This window comes from Trachurus japonicus, chromosome 4, assembly GCF_045865225.1.
Source record: "Trachurus japonicus isolate A0001 chromosome 4, Traja_1.0".
NCBI classification, from domain to species: Eukaryota; Metazoa; Chordata; class Actinopteri; order Carangiformes; family Carangidae; genus Trachurus; species Trachurus japonicus.
The window spans coordinates 9,425,038-9,448,955 of record NC_140910.1 but is presented as its reverse complement, the minus strand read 5'-3'; the positions used below and the strand labels follow the sequence as shown (position 1 = coordinate 9,448,955).

General features: G+C 39.9%; 1 protein-coding gene across 2 annotated transcripts in view; it reads right to left on the bottom strand.

Moving 5' to 3' along the window:
• nlgn1 (neuroligin 1) overlaps positions 1 to 23,918 on the bottom strand; it is a 328,368-nt gene that overhangs the window by 183,900 nt on the left and 120,550 nt on the right. For both annotated transcript variants that reach the window (XM_085773817.1, XM_085773819.1), the window contains one exon: positions 7,246 to 7,305. In XM_085773817.1, coding sequence (XP_085629943.1) covers positions 7,246 to 7,305 — 60 coding nt within the window. The remainder of the gene's footprint in view (positions 1 to 7,245; positions 7,306 to 23,918) is intronic.

Here is a 23,918-nt window from a genome sequence, read left to right as displayed (position 1 = left end):
ACTGATGTTTTACCACTGAGGGACTAGGGTCCACAGAGAGATCAGGAAGTCTACCGGGAATAAAAAATTCATCAAGCAAGAAAATAGAAAAGCGTTACCTCCGAGATGAGAGAAAAATAATAATAAAAATAAAACAGTGAAAGTGGCAGAAATGATGATGTTCGTGTCTGTAGGTTTCCCTGGAGTGTGTGTTTAACATACTCCAAATCCAGGGGGTAGCAAAATGTAAACACTTCAGGGAGAAACTTTTAACAACTCTTAAGGAACTTCCTCAGACTAACAGACACTGCTGTGACTGTGGCTCAAAAATGCTTTTAAATTGTGTTGAGTGCCCTTGAGTACATGTGTTTAGCAGTATATAGAAAAGAAAAGAAAAGAAAAGAAAGCAAAGAAAAGAAACTATTACCTCACTGAATTAGTTTAATAAGAAAAAAAAAAGAAAAACTCACCTTCAGTGCATGTGAGTAAAGTGTAAATGTATTAGATTTGTGAGGAAACATGACATTATGTAGCAGAAATGGATGGGGAAAGTAAACATCCATGTTTCTGTACAGTGTACTGGAGAAGGCCACAAATTGTTTTCTTGCCAACAGAAAATTTAAAACAGACACAGCTGCCAAAACCAATGACAAAGAAGGAAAAAAAATCTCAATTAGCAAAAGGAAATAGGGTAAAAGAAAAGAAAAGAAAAGAAAAATGTCGAACAGGAAATAAGGAATATGTCTCTTCTAGGTGAAATGCTCTCTGTTTGTGTGCATATGATATGTTTGTCCCTGTGGTCCCTATCGGTGCAGAGCTCATTACATCACTTCTATCATTCTATGTCCTTTGTAGTGTTTTTTTTTTTCATAGCTGCTTTCTCTGTCGCAGCAGGCAGTGGCCACAGTGTAGCGGCACATCATAACTCTCCTCTGGAAGGCTTCCAGAAACTCCTGACAAAAAAGGTCAGGGGATTATGACGAAAGTGTGTGTGTGTGTGTCTGTGCGTTTGTGTGTGTGCCTTCCAGTCGGGTTATTTGTGTACCCTGACAATAGGAAAGGAGGGAAGACAAAAGGAGAAAATGATATACTGTATTAAAAAAAAAATTCAAGACCAGTTATGATGATGGTTATTATCATTCTGAAAATGATAATGCCATGACGGTGGTAGAGGTAGTGACAATGATAACTGACAGCCTCAGTGATAAACTTTAAAATGATCACAGTATCATGATGATGACAATACAGTAATGCTGATGATAGTCATGAAAATAATAATGATGATGCATAAACATGTTGATGATGATTCCCATTTCAAGATTGTGACATGATGGAAAAAGTACTGTGATGATGATGATGATGATGATGATGATGATGATGATTGTGTTTCAGATGGTGGTAGGTTATGATGGTAACTAGAACTTGCCTTTATTTGGCATTATGGTGGTTGACAAAGATAATGATGATAATGTTGCTGACATGCACTTTACATGGATGGTGGCAATGGTAATGTCCATTGATAGTGATTATGATGACCATGGTGATGACCAAACCACAAGTTTGCTGCAGGGATCTAACTAACTTTTCAGTGCTTTTTACTAGGGATGTCCAATAATATCAGCCCGATATTAGCATAAAAATGTAATATCTGTCCATATTGTTATTGTTTTTTCTACAGATAATGAAAATCCGATAACGTAATGCCTGGATTTTATAGTAAATTAAGTAGTGGCAGACCGTCCCTACTTAATTGCTGCCGCTGCTTTGGACACAATAATAGTCAACGTGCTCTCACTACATACTGTTTTGTTGTAAACAAACACACATGGCGATGGTGCCACAACCGAACTACACAGCTGTTAAATGATTGGCTGTTCGCCAGTCACTATGATAGGCTGTTTCAATGAGCCAGGTAATGCACCCCCATTGAAGTCAATTAGCGTGCTCTGCGGTACAACACACAACGTATGCAGTCGGAGCGCTATTTGTGTCTGTCTTTTTTTTATTAATTAATTTAATTATTTTTTTATTTTATTAATATGTCTTTGGTATTTTACCTCATTGTTGCTTTTTTTTTGAAGGTTGCCTTTTATCATCAGGCAGAGGGACTGGCGATGAAGATTAGCTTTTTTAGCTAACTCGGGTGCATTTACATTTGTTTTTTACAATGTTTTATTAATGTACATTGTCCCTTGCCAGTAAATTAAATTAAACTAAACTGTCTGTGTGTGTGTCTGTCTGTCTGTCTTTCTGGCCATCTCTGTGTGTGTGTGTTTCTGTGTGTGTGTCTCTCTCACTGTGTCTGTTAAACATTGTTAATTTGTGTAATGCATCCAGTGGAGCATCACAATAAAAGTAGGCATACAGTAATGTGTTAATCCTGACAGGAGAAATATTATTAATTAGTTTTTGGGGGAAAAAGCCTGAATATCGGTATCGGTTATTATCGTAAATCGGACCATTTCCAATATCAGACATCCCTACTTTTTACTCTTGAGCGCAAACAGAATATGGATGAGCTTTCATATCATTATAGTCCATGCAGGAGGTGTGTGATGTGACACTCATGCCTGCATGTGTGCTCTCAACTAGTATCGCATGAGCATGTCAATTAGCTGCAGCAAGATACTGTACATCAGCATGGCTGGAATTGTCTCTGATGGTCATTGGTAATGAGGTAAGATTGGGATAAAATTGCCTTGGCAATAGGTTGAGCATTTGATGGGTTTACCTGATTTTACCTGGATTTACTGGCAGAAACAGGTCCCGGTGCGCACATGCGTGTGCGCATGCACGCACACACAGACGGCACCTTGGGGTTTTAAGTTTATGCTATCCAGCTTGCTCTCAGTATGGTTTCCTGGCATCCTTCATTGGCTGCCACTGCACAACTCAGAGCCAAAAAAACCCTTTAAACCCCAGCCTCTCCCTTCATTCCCCTAACTTATCAATTAATCCTCATTCAGCTGATTGCAGATTTCATCTCTTCCCATCATACTCTTATGTGCAGTGAGGTAATGGTGTATTCAAGGTGATTTCTGGAACATCCAACATTTACACAATTATTTGCAATGTCAATATGCCCCTTTGTTCCTCCCTTGAAAGTGGCATTAAATGAATACATTTTGAATACAGGTGTTTGGAGCGAGATGAAAGCTAGCTTGCTTTTTGCGATGAGATAAAATGAAATGAAATCTCATAGTGAATGGATCATTCAATCTTCCTATGTTTATGTACAGGTGAGAGAGAGTTTGTCAGAGGTAACTTGCCAACATGGAGGAGATCATTGCTTCGCCAAGGATGAGGTTATGATCAAAGAGATTCAGGTGCTTTAGATTTCTCTGAGCAAACCCTGAGAGATGCCCTTAGGCTGGTTCAACAACTTCTGCCGGTGTAGAGGACTTATCAAACCAACAGCAGACACAGGAGCAGCAGGGTTTTTTTCCCCCCAAATTAATTAATTAATTCATTTTTATCCTGGCTTCAGCCTTTTGCTGAAAGGAGCAGAGCTGTGGGGACTCCCGGCAAAAGCAACGGGAAACAAAATGCAGCCCAGTGGTGAACACAGACTCAAATACTTCCAGACAAATCAAAAGCTGATATTACTTATTAATGTTACCACTGGCATGTACCGTATAATATCATGTGAATTTGTCATGCAAATGCAAATAGGAGCTAACATTTTTTATGATTTTTTTCTTTCAGATTGGCCTAGAGTTGTACATCACAAGTTTCATCATGTTGCAATATCATATTAACACAATGCACAGTGATTTGATGTTTCCTGATATCACAATTTATGCCATTAAACAATTTTGATAGGATTCAATTCAGGGGTATGATATGATATAATCTGCTTATTTAAACAGTTTTAGAATAAAATAAATAAAATATGAAATTGCCAGAACATACCAGAGGAATTTTGAAATAATGGCACGTCTTATAAATGATGAAAGGTATTGTTATCTGATTGATGTTGGATCTATGCTATTGACTCACTGAATCAATGTATTGATGTAGCTTGATGTATTGTTACACCCTTAGTTTGGCCTGTGTGTCCTCTAAATGGTGTAGCCCCTGAACTAACAATTTCACTAAGAACTGAAGATTATAAACTTCACGATGGATGACTTGAGAACTGTTGCATTAGACCAAAATCATTTGGACTAGGTCGGCTTAATACACTGGCAAGTGTACATGTGAATTGGACATGGTCGCTTCCAAAGTTTAAAATATGGTCTGTTTTTGATTCTATTCCTGCATCTACCATCAAAGTCTGTGTAATTTCACTGTGGCATAAGTAAGAAACTCATCATAGTACCATTCCAAAATGCCTTTGGTTAAAGGTCACGGTGGATGGTTGAATCTATGAGAGACCGTGCAACTGAAACATTGAGCTTCTCTGCAGTAAACTCATTGTTTGAAGAAGAGTTGATTCAGTTTTTTCAGTTTTCCATCTATTACACTTACAACTTAAAGTTGTCAGTGCTCAGCTTGTAATCAAATATGAGTTGCTATATTTTTAATTTTCAGACAGCATGTGGTACTGTAGTGGTAAAAGAGGTTTTACTTTTACTGTATGTGATATCATGCTACATCACAGCTGAAGTGAAGCAAAAATGTCAGCAGCTGGAGCCTCTGGGCGAGCCTAATGGAACAAGGTAACACATTCCCCAGTTGATCTTTTATGATCCTTCCCTCAGTTCCAGGATTGCCCTCTTGCTGTCAGCAAAATCTATATCCTTTTGCCCTCAAAGTAATCTATCCATAGTGTATAGTACGATTCATATCTGGAGTATTGCTGTATAATACTTTATATAGGGTACCAGGGCCCCATAAGAGCCTCCCAGACACCACAAGTCACAGCATCTCCCGTATACACACTTAACCACTCTTGCAATATTCGCTGTAGGAAGAAAAATAAATAAATAAAAAAATAAATAAAAGGAAGTGGAGCTTCTAACAAATCCTCAGCTCTCAGGGACTTTCCTGTTTACATCTCTATTCCCAGCACAAAGGGATTACAAACACCAGCTTTACTGAGTATAAAGAGATTGTAAGGTTTGCTGGGTGGGAGAGGTGGGGAGTTTCGAGGATGTCCTCAGCGAGTTTCCATCTACGAGGTCAAGAGGCAAGAGCACCAAGAACTACCACTGTGGGGAATGGAGAGGGGCGATCCGAGCTGATCAGACTCAGCCAGCATGGGGCAACAGACTGTCTGTGTGAGTGTGGGTGTGGGTGGGTGGGGGATGGAGGGCGTCCTCAAGCATATTTTCCTCTATATTAAACTGGATTAGTTGTCTGCCCCGCATCCTTTATCGAGATAATACTTGAAGCTTTCTGGGATTTCATTGAATAGATCTGTGTGAGCTGTGTGACTCCCTCTAATCTTATTGGTGTGTGTGTGTGTATCTGTGTTTGTGTGCGTCTGTGTGAGCTACCAGGAAAAAAAAACAGCATGATGGCACACATCAAAGGGATCTGGATGGTTGTGAGTCTTATTTGGATGTAATTGCTGTTTACTTCGTCACATTATTCAGTAGAGGTGCCTTATTAAGACTTTCTGCCTGTCATTAAAGTTGCACTGTAGCGGCCTTAAGGGGCTATGACTCTATCTCAGGGTTTTATCAAGGACATTTTATTCCTAATATGAGTTTTCAAAGGGCTTCTTGTTTATGGCAACTGAGGAAAGGTCCGTCTCTTTGTATTATTGAGATTAATGTATTTCTGGCACACTGTCGCAGCACTTAATTTAAATATCAAGAGAAGCAATTGAAAAGTTTCAGTCCTATAGTTTGTGTCTGATACCCACCAGATCCCTTAAGTATTCATTTTTTATAAACATATACCCAAAAGTCATTGAGGATTAAAAGGAGAATGGCGGAAAAACTGATGTATTAATGTTGTACTTACTTCATTTTGAAGGGTTTACATTCATGTGAACAGAGGGAATACCTCGGTGTTTTCATGTCATTTAATAGCAAGCATTTAGTCTGACTGATTCAGGTCATTGTTAATGGACCATGTCTTCTTTTCATACTGAAATAGTAGAGACCGGCACTCATGTGTAAGAAATATAAACAATATTTATTGTGGGCAAAAAAACACAGTCAGGCGTGCTGTCCTCAGCTTGAGGGATCTGATAACGGCAGATCCGTCTTCTTTTACCTCTTGACTTCAATCTGTTACTAAGAGAAATTCTGGGGTCTCTGGAGATTTAACTCTACCACTGAGATTATTTCTGCCTCTGGGCCATCTGAGTCTCAGAGATGCTTGTAAAATTTATATGACTGTCTACTGTGTAAGCAGTCATTAGAATTAGGGCATTGGGAAATCCACTCGGGTGGGACTTCACAATTAAAATATAATAGAAACGGAGCAGGTGTGTATACCGTTTTTGATTGTGTGTTATCCAAAAACTATTAAAATGTAGAACCCAGATGATCATGTAAAACTGTAATGACAGTGATGCCACTTGAAATCAGCTCCACCCAAATGCTGGCTCATTCATGGTTGCCAAGTCTGTCAGGTTCACTCGCCAATCCACATTTCACGTAGCTATAAAACAGCTAATTTGGCAGCGTGGGACTGAGGTTCACAAGCCAACAGCCACTGCGAGGGGTTGACCAAGAACTTATCTTCATGCGCTGGTGTGCCATTATTTTGTGGTGTGCCAGAATCCACAACAACCCACACATCGCTGCAGCATCTACGGTTTCCTGAACTGAAATTGCCAAGTATTGTCATGTTGTTTTTGACTCATCACGAGCTGTGTAAAGATTCTTGGTTTGACGCCCAAACCATGAACAAGACTGAGTGTTAGTATAGGTGCAAGCCAGTTAGCCAGTGGTTGATCTTTTTTGTACATGATCTAATTCTGTAGACCAGACGAGTTAAAAGAAAAACATGCAAAAATGTGTTAAGAGCTGGCTGACGGGTTAATAGTAACTTGATCTGCTGGTGGGATGCAACATAGAAAAGGAAAGAAAAGGTAAAGGAAACAAATCCAAGCAGAGAATCTATATTACAGTATTAATATCAAAGAATGTGGGAGACATGTAAACTTTAAAGACATCAAGCTGAAAAGGACAAAACACATCCAGCCAAAAAAGAGTTTACGAGTAAAGAGCAAAAAGAAAATGTCCATCACTTTCAAAAAAAGGACAAGAAATGTAAGAAAATCAAAGAAGATAAAAATTGGAGGAGAAAGGGTAAGTTTGGTTTCCCTTGTCATGCAAATCAGTTTGGCATCAGGGTAAAAAATACCTTCGTCGTCCGTGCGGTCACTATCACCTAAATCATCAGTGTGTTTCTTTGTAAGGGGACCTATGGGACCAAGAAGGAGAAGATGGAGGAAAACAGGGTGATCAAGAACACACACAGCTTTCAAAAGATGCTCTCAAAAGATAAGAAAGTATGTCAATAAACAATGTTTCTATAGCCCCTTTTTATGGAAAAATCTTCACACTGACAAGGAGGCTGGGTAAACATTACCACAATGTCCACTGCACATGTTTACAGTAAGGACTTACTGCATATGAGTTCATTTAAGAAAGTTAAGGAGCAAGAAAAGAGGGACTTTGAAAAAAAAAAAAACTGATGAAAAAAATATTAGTTCTCTGTTGAAAATGAAGACTTAGCTGAGGATAAACCTCTTAGGATCAAAAGACATAAACCTCTTTGAAACAGTGCATACTGTACCATTAATTATACATAACAGAGACATTCTGTTAACAGCTGTAAATGATCATTGTAGCAGAGAAAAAGGCAGACGCTGTAAAGAAGCAGCATATTTAAGAGCAGAGCACTCAACAGAAGCATGTGACAAACTCCCCCTGTTATATTTTCAGAGTGTGTTAACAGTATGTTAATGCAAGAATGTGCACAGCCAATGATAATTGTGGGAGCACTGCTGGGCAGCATGGCCTACACCAGGAAATTTTAATAAAAGAGAAAGAAAGAAATGAGATAGGTGGATACTAGAGAAGGACCTCCTATTTGAATTTGAGGAGTCATGTGTTACAGCAACACAGGCTGGGATCATGTTCAAATCTTGTCTGTCTGAGAGGTGGTTGATAGATTTAGTTAACCTCTGATGAAACCAATCTTGTTCTAATATTGCAGGACTATGCTAAGATAGCCTACTGTTGAATGAAGTCGTATATTAATCAAAGGAAATATGACTAATCATTTTACTAAGTGGTGATTTTTCGCTATGTAATACATGGATTGACTTGACAGGGGAAGTGGTCAACTGCTTCTTCATAACAATTCATAAATTGTCACTTTTATTCAAGTTCATTGCACATACACAGACATATCTTAAACAAAACCAAGACAGACAGAGCCACTCATCCACGCGCCCACATAGAACATATAGACAATACACACAGATCCTACATAACAGATCAGAAAACATGCAGTCTTGTGGAAGGGGATATATGCAGGCAGGGTGTATGATCGGGAAATAGAAAAGCATACTGGCTGTGCTTAAACCCACACACACATGCACACAGTGTCTCCATAACTACAAAGGAAATTTCATTGACTCATCAATTTCCTTATTCTAACTGCAACGATAACCATTACGTATCTAACACAGACCCTAATCTAACCTAACCTAACCTTAAAGTATTGATTTACATGAGGGCCGTGTCTCTTGTCCCCATGTGGAAGAGCTGTCCCCCATAATGTGGCTCAGTGATTTAAGTCCCCCCAACATGAGTAATACCTGAACAAAACACACACACACACACACTGGGTCCAAAAGCCTGAGACCACTGCTTTATATATAGAGCAGTGACATCCACAGCCTGTGATGTCATGGGGCTTCAAATAGGCACCAATGATGAGGTAAAGACCCCTCAAGTTCTCTCCAACCTTCATTAGCCACAGTGCCAAATGGCCAGCAGGGTAATGTAATTCCATTTGACTTTATAAAACTGATATATGAGTCAGCTCTAATATATCAAAGGTTAAAATGCAGTTTCCATGAATAAGGTTAACATAAAAAAAAAAAAAATCCATTGACTGTGTTTGAACATTTCTGTTTAGGTATCAAGCATTGGAGAGGTTCAAGATTTTTCGCTCATCTCACTTTGATAATTAATAATTCTTCAATCATTTAACATCCTGGTAGTTTATTTCAAGGCCAGCCATCACTCTCCAGTGACTTTAAAGAGGAAGTCAGCTCCCTGCATATCATTCTGTCCTACAGCAGTCTCCCAGCTCTCTTTTGTGAATTTGACAAGCAATTTGATAAGCGAGAGCTGACTTGTGCTTTCTAGGTGCTGAATAAGCACCAAGACACAAGAATTGCTTCTTTCAAAATGTGAAACGTCTAAGAAACACCGAGCATCTGCTGTCTTGGGATGTGTTACCTGTTTATAGAGTACACTGCATAGAGAGATCACTGTCAAAGGAACACATAATAGTGGTGGGAGACTCATGTTAGCCTTTTAGCATACACAGCATTGAGTGGCAGAAGGCTGTGTGCCAATACTTAAACATGCACATCACATTAAAGAATGTGGATTTTTAAAACTGTATTATTATCCTGTTCCCACTTAAACTCTCCCCCGTCTCCATCCTTTCAAATGCATGCTGGCCTTGGATTTTGGGGGTAAATATATAGAAAATGATGCACTGTTGGCTTAAACAGAATATTCAAATTCAATAAGTCCACGAAAGCACAGTGTTTTGTGTAACAGGAATACTCTGCAAACTTTTTCATCAGTATAAAAGTTTCAAGTAGAATTGTAGCAGGAAGCAGGAAATGACATCACCGATAAAGAGGGGGAAGGGAAGGTTAGAAATCAGACCCACATGAGAGCTGTGTGTGTGGAGGGAAACAGGAGGAGTGAGAACTAAAAGGAAAGGAGGACTAGAATTAAAGTGACTTTAACCGAGGAATCTGGAAGTGGACTGGTGTGGACCCAGGACTCTTGAGAGCAGAACTGAACCCCTGGAGAAGGCAGACCTGTTCCTGAAGTTCCCCTTTAACCCCCAAAACTCTCCTGGATTCTCCCCTGACTGTCCTGAAGATATTCCTGTTCTTCCTCTCTATCTCTCCCGCTACCCAAAACACACACACCCCTAACCTCCAACCTGACCGGAACTGGATTCCATTCACCCCCCACTATAAAGTGGAAGTTAGTCGGCTAGCTGGGCGGAAGTCTCTAGTGCGCCCACTTCCGGTTTCTTCCCGAATACAAATAACGAATCCGAAGATTTTTTTAAAAGCCAAAATCCAAACTCAAATACAAATAGTGCACTGACTGTAGACACCCCTACCACACACCCATCTACCCTCTTTGCATATATTTATTCAAATAACTTTTGTTTACTGAGACCTAAGTTGAATTTAATTTCTGTGAATTGACAGTTTACTCCCTGACTCAAGAGTTGCTTCAGTTTGATGATTCATCTGAAATATTTTGATGATGATGATTCTGAGTTAGGCTACTGACTTAAAATACGAAAATTAAGAAACCTTAACTTTATGGTTCTTGTCTGATCATGTGTCTTTTGTAGCAACGAAGCCAGCAGCTGGGGGTTTCTCTCCGATTTAAGTTAAATACTTTAGAAATTTGACAGGTTAAGGTGAACTTTCAACATTTCAACACTTTTTTTTAATTTGGAGAACTTCTACAGTACGCTACAGAATGTTTTCTTTACATGATAATGTGCTCATTTCTATCAGCAATCTCTTCCTCTTATTTAATTTGATCTTGTTATAACTCAGTTGTAATGTTAAACAACTTTAATTGCTCTGGGAATTTAAGGAATGTTTCTTGTTATGAACTGATCCATTGTTATGATCACCATGCACATTTTAATAAGATTTGCTGGTTATGATTTTCTTGTCCAAAACACTTTTCTTTTATAATGTGCTTCATTTCTTAAATCATCGTACAGTAGTAAGATCCTGGTTAAGCCTTTGCCAAAACCTTCAACAACACTTGTCAACACAGTCATTGTCTCATTGGCATACAGTACTGCATTTGAAACTAGTGAGTGGAGTGGATGAGGTGAGGTGGATAAGAAACAGAATGAAAACATTCAACAGACTGCACTGGATATTTAAAATGCTTTGTATGCCATAGCCTTGGGAAATGAATGGCTTACAGTGAAACAAACTCACACGCACAAAAAAAACCCAGAAAGATAAAAATAATATACATTTTAATAGAGGGTTCACTATGGGCTGAAACCTGTGAGCATGACAGAATCGAATGTGATGGATGTGGCTGCACATGTGCTGCTATTACAGTGGCATGTTGTTTGACTGAGGGTTAGTGGGGATCAGAACAAGACAAGACAGCTTCATGACAGCTTGTCTCACACAAATGCGAGCACACACACTCAGACCTGCATTACAAATACACACACGCATGTACACACACAGCATTCAGGAATCAGGTGTCAATTCTAAACTGCCCAGTGACAAGGAGGCCCCGACTCTGACCTGCACTCCCCTCTCTGTCACTGTGAACATATGTGTGTGTAGCACAAGTGCCCAGACTGGTGAGGTCTCAGCTGGTATCAACTCTGATCACTGTTTCAGAACCTGAAACTTGCCTTTTTCTATCTGACTCTCTCTTATCATTCTGTATCTTTTTTTTATCATCTTTGCCTTGCACTCTAACACTATTCCCGACACCCAGAGCCTTCTTTTTGTCCTACTTTATTTTTTTTTAGAATATATTTTTAGTATTTTAATCTGTTTCCATCATCTTGATCTTCATGTTACATGGAAATATTGGAAGGATTTCACCATACTGCCCCGTGTGTGCCTGTCATTCCATATAAACTAAAACATTGCTAAAAGTCATTAGGGAAACATAATCTTAACAGCAGACCACTTAAAAGGTTTTTCTGAAGCTTTTAGCAGCATTTAATGGTTATGTGCTTAAATGTCATTTCTGTTCAAAGATGGTCTTTGAGTTTGAGTGCCCCCCTTGATCTCTCTGGATGTCCACGACTCCTGGCTGATAACTTAGAGGTGCGGGTCAAACCATCTGTTTCAGATATCCATCCAAGCTATCGTCAGAAAGAAAGGCTACAGCTGATGTTTGACCATTTTGTCAAATTCCTATCTATGGAACAAGAGACGTTTCTAAATCGCAAGAAGTACCATTATACATAAATAAACATGATTATCTATGATTCGTACAGGGAATATATATTTTTTCTCTGGGTATTCATTCCTGCATGTCTGTTATATGTGATACATGGTTTCCATGTTTGTTTGTTCTTAATTTGGTTTTATTTTTTAAGATATGTGAAATATCAGCATCTATCATTGCTCATGATGCAGGTATGTGTAAACATCACTGGTTTAAAAAAATAAAAGTACAGTTTGGTTTGTTTATTTATTTATTTTCCCTTACCAAATGGACTATCATGGACTCAGCAGCTGGCATCTCATGTTTCAAACTTCTGTTCAACCCCAGCCCAGAGCTGTGTGTGTTATGGCTGCTGACTTTCGCTCTCCTAAGCAGTTGTTTGTTTTTATCTCTGTCCATCTCTTTCCTCTTACCCTGACACATCTCTGCACCATCACCATTGATTTAAGACTGATAAAGAGTTTCACCCTGTCTGAGACACTGCATCAATCCATGATTCAAAAAAAGAAGAAAAGAAAAACAATGGAGAAGTATGGATAATGCACACACGCGCACACACACACACACACACACACACACACACAGAGACTCAAGCCTCAGGCTGCCCCCCCTCTACCACCGCCTCCCTCCTGGATGAGGTAATTATTGCAAGGGTAGTTCATGCATCGATCGCACATTCAGCACAAGAGCTATCCATACATACATATTGCTCTCTGTGAGGATCAGTAAGGTCCACAAAAGCATGGAAACACAGCAGCTTAATCAATCACCGATGCACATTAAAATAGGGGATCTAACAGAGCGCACGACTCAATGAGCCAAACAGGTAATCTACTACTGACCTTGGATAAAATCCCTACAGGCTGTAAACTATAAATACAGAATCCATTCCCCAAGGTAAAACTGGAAGTCTAATGCACCTCAGCAAAATGATGAGAGGAATTAACAGAGACTGTGAGTAATGCCCCGCAAGAATGGAAATGTGTTTTGTGGGAGTGTGATCATGGAATTTAAAAAAAAACAAAAAAAAAACAGACGTGTGATGGCTGAGCACAGATCTCCACTGCATTTGATATATTTATGGAGTTAAAGCAACTAGGGAAAAAGCTACTATACGCAGATGCATCATGGACTCTGTGTCTTCTGTAGTCACTCATTTCCTGTCTCCCTACCTCCCTTTTCTCTTCACATACCAGCATCCACTGAGAACTGATACAGAGATCCACTCTAGTGACGTTGCAAAAAAACTATGATGGATCAGTATAGTCACACCTACTCCTAAAGAGTCTAATAAAAGTTGTTGCACATTGTCATACCCTTGACAGATAAATATTTAATAATAATAATAATAATAATAATAATAATAATTTAATATTTTATTTAATTCGTCAAGGCTTTATGCCACTCAATGATGTCACTTCAAAGTTGAACCAATTTGTGAATAAGTGTTTCATCACTATTAACACTATCACTCATTTGGCAAAGCAGTAATCAATTTTCAGCTGCTAAACTTTTCATGACAACTTTTTGCAAAACTCTAAACACCATTTCATTTGATAAAATGTATTATGCATTGTGATGCGTTGGTAGGGTGGTATAAGTTAAACACAATTATAGCGCAAGTGTCATCACTCAAGTCTAAGTCAAAACTGTTCTTTTTTTTCTAATGAAGTGATTACACCAACATAAGCCAGGTTGTTGAGGGTTGAAGTTTAAAAGAATCAATGGAGGAAGATTATCTGTGCGGTTGATGAGGGAGAGGAGGAGAAAGAAAAAGACCAAGAACAGTAATTTCAAAAGAAATTTGAGCAACTAAAATAGACCATGTGTGTATAAATTAAAGGTATAATGTGTAGGAATTCCCCCCATCTAGCGGTGCGGTTACATATCGAAACGTAGCTATTCTTGATGTTGCATTCACGTGAAACCGGGCAGACGTCAGACAGACAACAGACGCTGCATGTAACAGGATAAACAAGCGTCTATGTAAACAAGTGGTCCGCCAGCACGAGGCAAAACAATACAGGCGTGACAATATGTTGTCATGGTGATGTCGTATTGTTTACCTGATCCACGTTTTACCGTCTTTCTCTCGTTGAGTAAAATGACATCCGGTTGGTTTGCTGACAGCCGTCTGCCTGACTGCACCTGAATGCAACATCAGTGCCTCTGTCCTTCCTCACACTACACTTGGCCTTGGTCTTATGTCATATTTTTGGAGCTACATGCTCTGAGGTCTGTGTTTCTACACTTCTGTAGTGTGTAATGAATAATCAGTGGTGTATTTGTTCCGGTTTGTTATCTGAAAAAAGTTTGATTTTGAGTCAGATTAAATTGTTTTGAGGTTTTTGGTTTTGCAGAAAGAGTCAGAGGTATAATCCAAAAATCTCAACATAACATAAACTAAACTGCAAGGTTTCGAGTGGAGTTCTTGAAGTGAGCAGGTTGTGCAGCCAGTCTTTTTTTCTTTTATTATGGTAGCTATTTTATTTTGTTTTTGTAAGGAGCTCTGCAGGTCAGAAACCTTTCTAATGAAACGAGAAAAGCAGTATAGGCATCAAATTATCCTCTTCATTAGTGTAACATTTTAACACACAGTGTACAGGGCAAACTATGACTCATTTCAAAATGAAAGAGCATAGCATTTCTCTTTGTTGTTTGTTTCTTTTCAATCATGTTTTAACTTCTGACTTCTTTCTGTTTACTTCAGTTTAATATTGTCTATAAACGTGACAAATCTGTAGTACCTGCAATATAAGTAATACATAATTGATGCTATAAATGTACAGTCTGAAAACAAACATGATGTGCAGGTAATTTTTTAGGACACAGTGTTGGTGTTTCTAAGCCCATTTTTGTGGGTAAATAATTCATTTTGGTGGTGGCTGCAAAACATAAACAGACAAGCAGAAACTCCACGTTAACCATGTTAAAGAGAAAACACATTCAAAGAAAACATCTGCTGCTAGGAAACCACTAATGCCAAGATCTAAAAACAAGTTGATAACACTCACTTTTTTTTAACAGAATCATAAAATATCTTCTTACAAAGACAAACAACGACTGGCCGAGTCTGCCTCGGCTGTAAACAAGCAGCCACGACACATTAGAGACCTAAAAGCTTGTCTGCTCACTAATATCCCACACTACACTTCTCAATTTTTTCTGCTTCCTCTTGCCACCCATTTCATCTTCCCTCACTTCCTATTCTCCTCCTCCCCTTCCCTTGTACTCATTATTTTATTCTTGCATTCCTCCACTGTTCTCTCTGCTTGCTGACGAGACAAACACCCACACTGTCAGTGAGTCAATTCCAAGCAGCAAGAGGCCTGGAAGGGGAGAACATGAGCAAAGATGTGTGACTTGTGTGCAAACGAGCAAGAAAATAGAGAGCTTGAAAAAAAGAGAACATGGCATGAGCCCTTTGTTTTCTTTCTCTAAATTGACTAAAAGGAAATCCTGCTGCTTTGGGGGTTAATATTATGGGTTAAGGACAAGTTTTCCAGTGCAAACAAGTTTCTGATTTATGAAAGAAGAGACTGACAGCAAGATATTACACATATGTCCTTCACAGTAAGATGTAAGCGTGGGGGCACTAAGTCTGGGACATGGCAGAAGATCATGTAATGTTGTTATTTTACGAGGATTCAAGGTCATTTCCACATCCACTTGATTTAAAGCAGCTATTCCCAGTTATGGAGTGTTTCCATTCACTCATATAAAGAGCCAGCTTGAAGGCAGCATGGTGGTGCAGTGAGGGTTAATATGGCTGCCGCTTCTAGACAAATCATGAAGCAATTAGTTTTAGGTGATCTGTTAAATTATTATAATGTCTTTTTTTTTAAAGTATATTTTTTTGGCTTTTCATGCCTTTATTAGATAGGACAGTTCAGAGTGTGACAGGAAATGGGAGGGGGGGAACGACACGCAGGACAGGGCCGTCCAACGCGGGACCCGAACCGGGGCCGCCTGCAGCGAGGACTACAACCTCTACACATGGGGCGGGTGCTCCACCAACTGAGCTAATCACCGCCCCATAAATTATTATAATGTCTTATCTGCATGAAGCAGTGGTTTATATAATAATAATAATAATAATATAGTAGCTTGGAATAAAGATGTAATTCCAGTCATCAAGATGACTCCTGTCCAGTGTTTTGGCCGTGATAATATGCATGAATATGCTTCAAATGAAGTCAAATGAACTCAACTCTACAGTCAGATCTCTTCAGTGTTGGCAGTGGGCACAAGAATGTCAGGAGGCGTAAGTGTTCAACCCTGTTGCTAATGACGTATCTTGAAAACCCTTTGTTGCACATTTGACAGGCACAGAACTGCCAACATTGAAACTGTGCAAAACTTAAGCTACAAGAAACAAGAAAAAAAAGTGAGGTTTATCATCATAGCCGCACTTCTGGCACTGGAGGTTGGGGGATTGAACCCTGGGCAAAGCAGTTTAGTAGTCAGTGACCAGTCTCTCCAATTATATCCCAGGATGAGTCAGGGCTGTGTGTCTAAAGAGACAAGTATTTTTTCCCTCTTTTTTTTTTCTTTTTGTAAACTGACTCATTTTGACCAACACTGTCAGCTAATAAGCCAGTGGACAGTCCATTTATCAAGGAGTCAAGCTGTTTTGAACCAAGCCTTCTCTCCTCATGCAGTGAGACTTGTCAGCTCTGCTCTTTGTTCACCCACTGCTCTGTGAAATATGGCATGACAGGAACTACAGAGGTTTTAAACCCAAGTTTGTGACCCTACTTACACAAGAAAGAAATATGGATTTTGACTTCAGGCTTTGACGCAAGACTCAGCAGAAAAGATGTTTATGTAACACTGCACGAGGGCTGGCGCGACTGATAGAGTGTATTGGATTTACGGCTAATTTGAAGTTCAAACAACATGTTTATCACAACTTTTCTGGTGTTTTTCAGTGATGCAAAAACAAGAAAGCAAATGTTTTAACTGATCTTTTGTGAAAGCATTTATGTTGTTGCTGTCATGTCATAAGGCAAAGTGAGATTTCCACACCTTCTTTGATTATAAAGCAGGTCTGGTTTGTATTTTGATACCATGACAGTATCAATGTGCACTATATAGTTGTTTGTCTTCTCTAAGGGTTCATCTGCCAAAAAAATGATTCAGAGCTTTACAGTACATCTGATTGTTTGTTACTTGAGCTCTAGATAGAAGCCTGATAAGATGTAAATCTACAATTAAATACACCGTCTTATGGATCAGCGCTTCAAATTAAACTCTGAATAAGCAGCACTCTTAAGAAGACTTTAAGAAATGCAAATACAGAAGAAACAAGCAACTACAGAAAATGTGCTTTTCTATTTTCGATTTCCAAACTATTTAAGAAGATATTTAAAACCAAGCATGTTGTGTCAAATTTACAATATGACATAAGTGATTGTCAAAGTTCCATGCTCTTTAGAACTTCACTTTTTATTTTCTGAAAACATTATTTTCAAGTGTTTAGACACTGTGGGCCCTAGTTTGCTGGCGCAGCGCAGGTGGCGCAAGGTAGCGCAGCCGGTCTAATGCAAGTTTCGACCAGCGCAGCCTAGCGCAAAGTCAGATTGGAAGATTGGCAGATCGCGCTGCGCTGAGATAGGCGTGGCCGCGCAGCAGGGGGAGGCGTCACAGATTCAGCTTGGTGCAGTGGAAGTTTTGTCCGAAAATGTCCCGCCGAGGTTGCGCTGAAAGCTCGCCACCTCCAACCAGGTCTAGTCTCAGCGCAGCGCGAAGCGCAGCAGGTGCAGTGGAAGTTTGGCTGACTGACCTGCAGTGCACACACGTCACCAAGACCTCACAGGCAGATCTCCACAGTTCCAGACACATTTCAATGCAATAAATATCCACAATAACCACTATTTAATGCAACTAACGGAATCAACACGTGAATTTATATCTATATAGATTGTCCCGTCACATCTGACGTCAGATCAAAGCAGAGATCAAAGGCTGTCGGCAGCGTAATGGAAACTCCACCTGAATTAACACAGCAGGGACGAACTGGCACTGAAAAGCAGCTGTGGATGTCCCAAAAGCAGGACTGAGGGTGGATGACTGCATGTTGCTGCCGTGTTGAGATACCACTCTGCCCTTGTGATGATCGCTTTATTTATTTATTTATTTATTTACTTATTAATTCATAAGCGTGAGCGACCGCATCACGCAGCCGTAATGAAAAACAAAACACAAATCATCATCTCTCTTAGTCCACCACAACAGCCTCGGTATCAGATAGTCAGTATATAGCCTACTACAGTATACTCAGCATCTCTATCACAGAAAAAAAAGAGAAAAAAAGAGACGGACAGAGAGAGAGAGAGAGAGAGAGAGAGAGAGAGAGAGAGAGAGAGAGAGAGAGAGAGAGAGGGAGGGAGAGAGAGAGCGCGAGTCCTTTACGCTGATTTAATCCACATGGTCTGTGTTTATGTTGTGATTAGTGTACACCTGTCATCTTGCTTACATAGGGTTTGAATAAATGTGAGTTTCTTTATTAGTGTATTAGTTGTTTCTTAGATTGGGCAGGGGTTCTCAGTGTATCAGATCAAACCTGGTTAAGTATATTAGTAAACTCATTATTGGTCACTCTGAGCTCGGACCTCCGGACCAAAACAGCTGTTTCCTCCTGGGAGAGGTTCGGCCTCTGGCGTCGCTGTTTCCTCCGTCCATGTCAAAGTATAAAATGACAAACTTGCAGCGCGCATCACCCGCCGCGCAGTTAAAGGTGAGGAGAGGAGCTCCTTTGATTGGTGAAGATCTGACTCGGCTGTGTCAAACCCACTCCACGCCTTTCTCTCCTCCTCCTGTCTCCCTCCCGCCCTGTCTCCTCCCTCTTCACCGTTTGCGCCGGTGGGAGGGACGAGGGGAGGGGTTGCGCTAGTCTAAGTCTGACTGCGCGGCCCAGCAAACTTGCGAAATGGACCTGGGCCCCACCCCGTTGGCGTGGCGAAGCTGCGCTGATGCTAGACTTCACCTGGTCGACGAAACTAGGGCCCTGTGTGACAACAATGACATGGAAGGTGAAATAGGATGAGATTTATTGCGCATACACATGCACACACGGCATGTGCCTTAGCCTGCTGAGTTACCGACAACAGCCAGAAGCCACATTTTAGCGCAAATCAGCATCTTCCAAAATGCTTTTCCCTGTTGTGTGTACATGACGTAAAGGAGATCTTAAAAAGGAAGCTCTAGGCTTCATGGTGACAAAACCAATTAGTGTAAAAGCCACGTACATGCAGCTGCACAGGAATGAATCCCAGCTCATTTTATGCCGTCATAGCTCTCTCTCTTCCCTTACTTGTCTGTCTCGACAGTACAACATTGATGAAAGCTGTAGTAAAAATATTTAAAAGGGCCAGACCACCTTGCTCTCATTTTAGGTGACTTTAAAGGAGAATACAACTGAGTTCAAGGATTCAAAAAAAAAAGTGGTGAATTGCTTTGACTTACTCGTAATTTTGACCAGTTTTTAATTCAGTAATTCTCTATTAAACTTGACCATGTTGATGCCAAAACCATCTCCATATTCACATGCCCTTGGTTTTCACTGTTGCTCCAGATCCCTTCCACAGTTTAAAAACATGGCGGTCAGGTTAAATGAGGATTCCCCGAGTGGACATGTGAGTGTGAATGGCTTTGTTCATGAGCTCCGTCTTATAAACTAAACTAAACTGTCCAGTGCCAATGTTGTTTAAAATGTAAATAAACTTGCACTTATCTGTGCACCCATGGGTGTCTTGGTCTGAAAATGAGATGTGGTCAGGGGCATTGTTATTGTTGGCACATTGTTATTAAGGCAGCAGAAAGTGATTGTGTGATTGCCCAATAAGGACCTGGTCTTACTGTAAGTCAGTAGTCATTTATTTCACTGTTATTCTGAGGAGAAAAGGTGTTTGCGCTCTTGCTCACTGTCCAAAAAACTCTCTTTCCAGGTGCGTAGGCCAACAAACATTTAAGACGACAGGAGGAAAAAGCTTGCACATTGATCAAAAATGGGAATGTCCACCAGAGAGATTGACGGATGCTGTTATTCTGAGGACATACTGTATTGTTGAGGGAGTACTGTTCAGCAACCTTGCCTTTTACACACAAGCAGCATCTGCTGAAAATGCACTTGTGTGTTGTATATTGTCGTCATGTATCATGGGAGTCTGCTGTTACCTCATTATAGAGCTGTGCACAGCGTGTTGATTCAGTCAGCTCTAGAGTTCACACAGCTGCTGCTACCTGTGTCAAGACTGGGCTCACTGGTCAGTCACAAGATGTGATCGAATAAATCCTAACTCTTACTTGCAGTGTCAAACCCTGCATCAGTATAATGAGGTGAAAGCACGCCCGGATTTTAAAGGGAACGGCACTGTGATAGGTTTATTGGATGTTACACCTAAAATGCTCCTTGAAAAATTAAGAGATTAAGTACAGCCCATTTAAACCATCCACCTGGTGCTGCGACTGTTTCCAGATGGAGAAAATAGACATGGACACCCCCTAATTACACTTGCACCATGTATTTAATATTGTCAAAACAGAGCCCTACAGTACAGTATGTGTGAGCCCTACGGTTGACTGACCACCTGTCCAAGGAATATCCGGCCTCTCACCTAAACTGACATCTGCAAAGTGTCAGCTCCCAGTGTTATAAAAGCAGTGCGATTCTATTATTATTTCAATTTCCCCAGTGTGTTATGTGATAAATAGCAAAGCACACACACACAAACACGGTCATACATCTTCCAGTCATGTTTTTTTCCATCATATTCAGAGTGTACCGTGTCAACCAATGTGTCACACTTGTAACAACATGTATGTGTGTAAACTCAGCCTCGCCCTGGAACTGTCATGCATGTTAAATGCCACTAAATGTCACAAACAGGGATAGGATATAGTGTGCGTGCAAGATTGTTGTGTGTTGTGTGTGTTGCTGCCGCTGTGTGTCTTTGATTTGTGGGAGTCTCCAGGGGTCAAATCTGCTATGGACCTGAGGAGGCAAAAACATCAATGAAGCCTGTGAGGGTGAGGAGCTCATTAGCTCCAAGATAGGTCTAGAGTATGGTGGGGAAAAACATGATGAATTATTTACATGACCACACCAGAGTAAAACCAGAGTATACTGAGCCAGGCCAAACACAACCTTAATACGTTGACCAAAACACGCACATGCATGTGCACACACACTTTCTGGGGACATAGATTGGACATAGCTGTCCCCTATTAACTGGTCTTTAGTCTGAAATCTGTCCCTAAAGGTAGTCCATAAAAACACATAAGGTAGTCCACACATGCAGTTTTGGAGAAGACTGGCTCATTAAGTTCTGAGAACATAGGCTAAGGCGTAGGGCTAGCCACTTGAGTCTCAATATATCTATGAGCACGATATATTAACTTACTTTGGGCCGATTCTTTACTTAAGGAATCAAACACTTTGTCATCCACTGCTTTTATCGTGTTTACATAAAATGCATAAAACCAGGGTTCTTAGTGGTTGGACTCCAGCAACATTTCAGGTTGCAGTTGGGAAACATTTATCTCAAAAATAAAAACACAAATAAAGAATTGCTTAAATAAATACATGATTACAGCAATCAAGTTGGTGTCATCTTTTTTAGCATTCATTTGAGACTGGGGATATTAGTAAAACCAGAAGAGAGAATTAAAACTATCTAAATTTCTAGATTGATTTATGATTAACCTAAGAGCTGAACATCTATTTTCACATCTGAAAAGGTTTTATGGTGAGCAAACTCGGTGAGTGTCCACTGCGTTTCTAAGGAGACAATAACATCGTCTCGGTCTGAGATTAAAGCAGTGCGTCATAGAGCTAAACTGGTACCTATGTAGTATAATTACAGTAACAAGATAACTATTGTGTTTCACTGGCGTTTATCAGAGCGAGCATAGACAAAGAAATCAGCTTTCAAAGCTTTTTTTTGGTGTTTGTCCAGGGGGTTGTGACATGACAACATTTCAGACCCCTGGGTACCAGCCTTGTCTCAAGTGAAGGCCCATCTCTAAAATTAGCCTCATGTAAAAAAAAAAAAAAAAAGGTCAAGTGTGTCTAATTAGCTCTGTGAGGTTTGATGTGACTCTAACTCAACAACATGACGCCATGGTGCTAATTGCCACTGGCAAATAAAGAGATGCCATATTGACAACTGGAGAGTTAAGGAGACATGCTGCTATTGGCAACCCAGTCGACTGTCCTTCCGCCGAGCGCTCTACCTTTTCCAGTTATTGACTGAGAATATTCTTCATCCCGGATTCCTCCTGCTTATACATCATTACCAGCAGTGATCAATCACTGATTATTAAATGAAATGTCCATTAAGGCTGAGGGGTATTTCCATACTGGGCGACGGGCCAGTGGGCGATGCTGGAGGCAGCGGCAGCTCAAAGACTGAAGCGAGGCTACGTCAGGGCACTGTATCGTTTCTTATGCAGCCACCAACTGTGAAGCTGAGATTTTTTTTTTCTTTTATAAAAACACAAATTGCTTGAAGTTGCTTTGACTTGACAGGCACCAGCATGTGGGCTAGGGGAACACAGGAGCACAAACACACACGCACACATAAAAGAGACATTTCTCCCCAATCACATACATTATATACTGTCACATGGTCATACTCCTAACTGTATTCTGTCACACACAGACACACAATATGGCATGCAACTATATTTTCCTCTCTCATTTCTGTATTACTCTGTCACTTCATGTGACTCACTCATCTCCTCCTCTAAACCAATCTGTCCCAATATCTATGTCACTCAGTGTCAATCCTTCCGTGATAAATTTAACTGGAAATGTTTTCCCTTGATTCAGGATTAAATATATATATATAACATAAAAAGTATTCATTTTGACTTGCTGAAAGAAAATCCATAAAAAAGCATTTATCAGTATGGCATCATTCATCAACAAGTGCTGCCAATTACTCATTACTGTGAGAGTATTCTGACCTGTCACAAATATGTTGCCATGTTAGGAAAGATCCTGCAGCTAAAGCTCCGACTCATCTGAAGTTTGTCTCATATGGACCAAAAACAAACAAACAAACAAAAAAAAGCAAACAAACAGCTCAATCGGGCTGCAATGCTGCATCTGCTGAAAGAAACTTTTCTGAGCTGTCTGTATGTATTTGGTCAACATCTTGTGAGGACAATGTAAGTTGCAAGCTAACAAGCAACATTAACAAATAAAGGAGGCTGACCCTCTCTTATGTTTTGTGCACCCTTTTGATTTGCACTTTTCTTGTTAAACAAGCACAAGCAGGAATGGGATATGGCACAATTAAGGACTAATCCAAAATGTGTCAACCAGGAAATAAGGGTGCATGTTAACCATGTTAATTAAAATATTAGTTGCAGCAGAGTTCTGGTGGATGAATTGAAATAGTGTTATTATTTGTCTTATCTTATTTCATGTTATGTCTTTGTGTTGTGTGTGTCTATGTTTTATGTTGGTTTGTGCTGTTGGGGATGAATGGAAGTAGTGTTTTTTGTGATGAGCTACTTGACAATTGAATTTCCCTTCGGTGATGAATAAAGTTTATTCTATTCTATCCATTCTATTCTAGTGATTCACAGAGAGAATTTCAATACATTAGAGGCATTATGTAGAGTCACACTATGCGGATATATAGTTTCTACGCTTCACTTAAAATATGACTGCAGCTTAGGTTTAGCTCCTAATTCACCTTGTGATGCATCAGCAGAAATCCCAGTATTCACTTAATAAAGCGCAGGTACGGTATTACCATTCTTACCAAATGATCTTTAATCCTGTGGCTGATCTGCTTT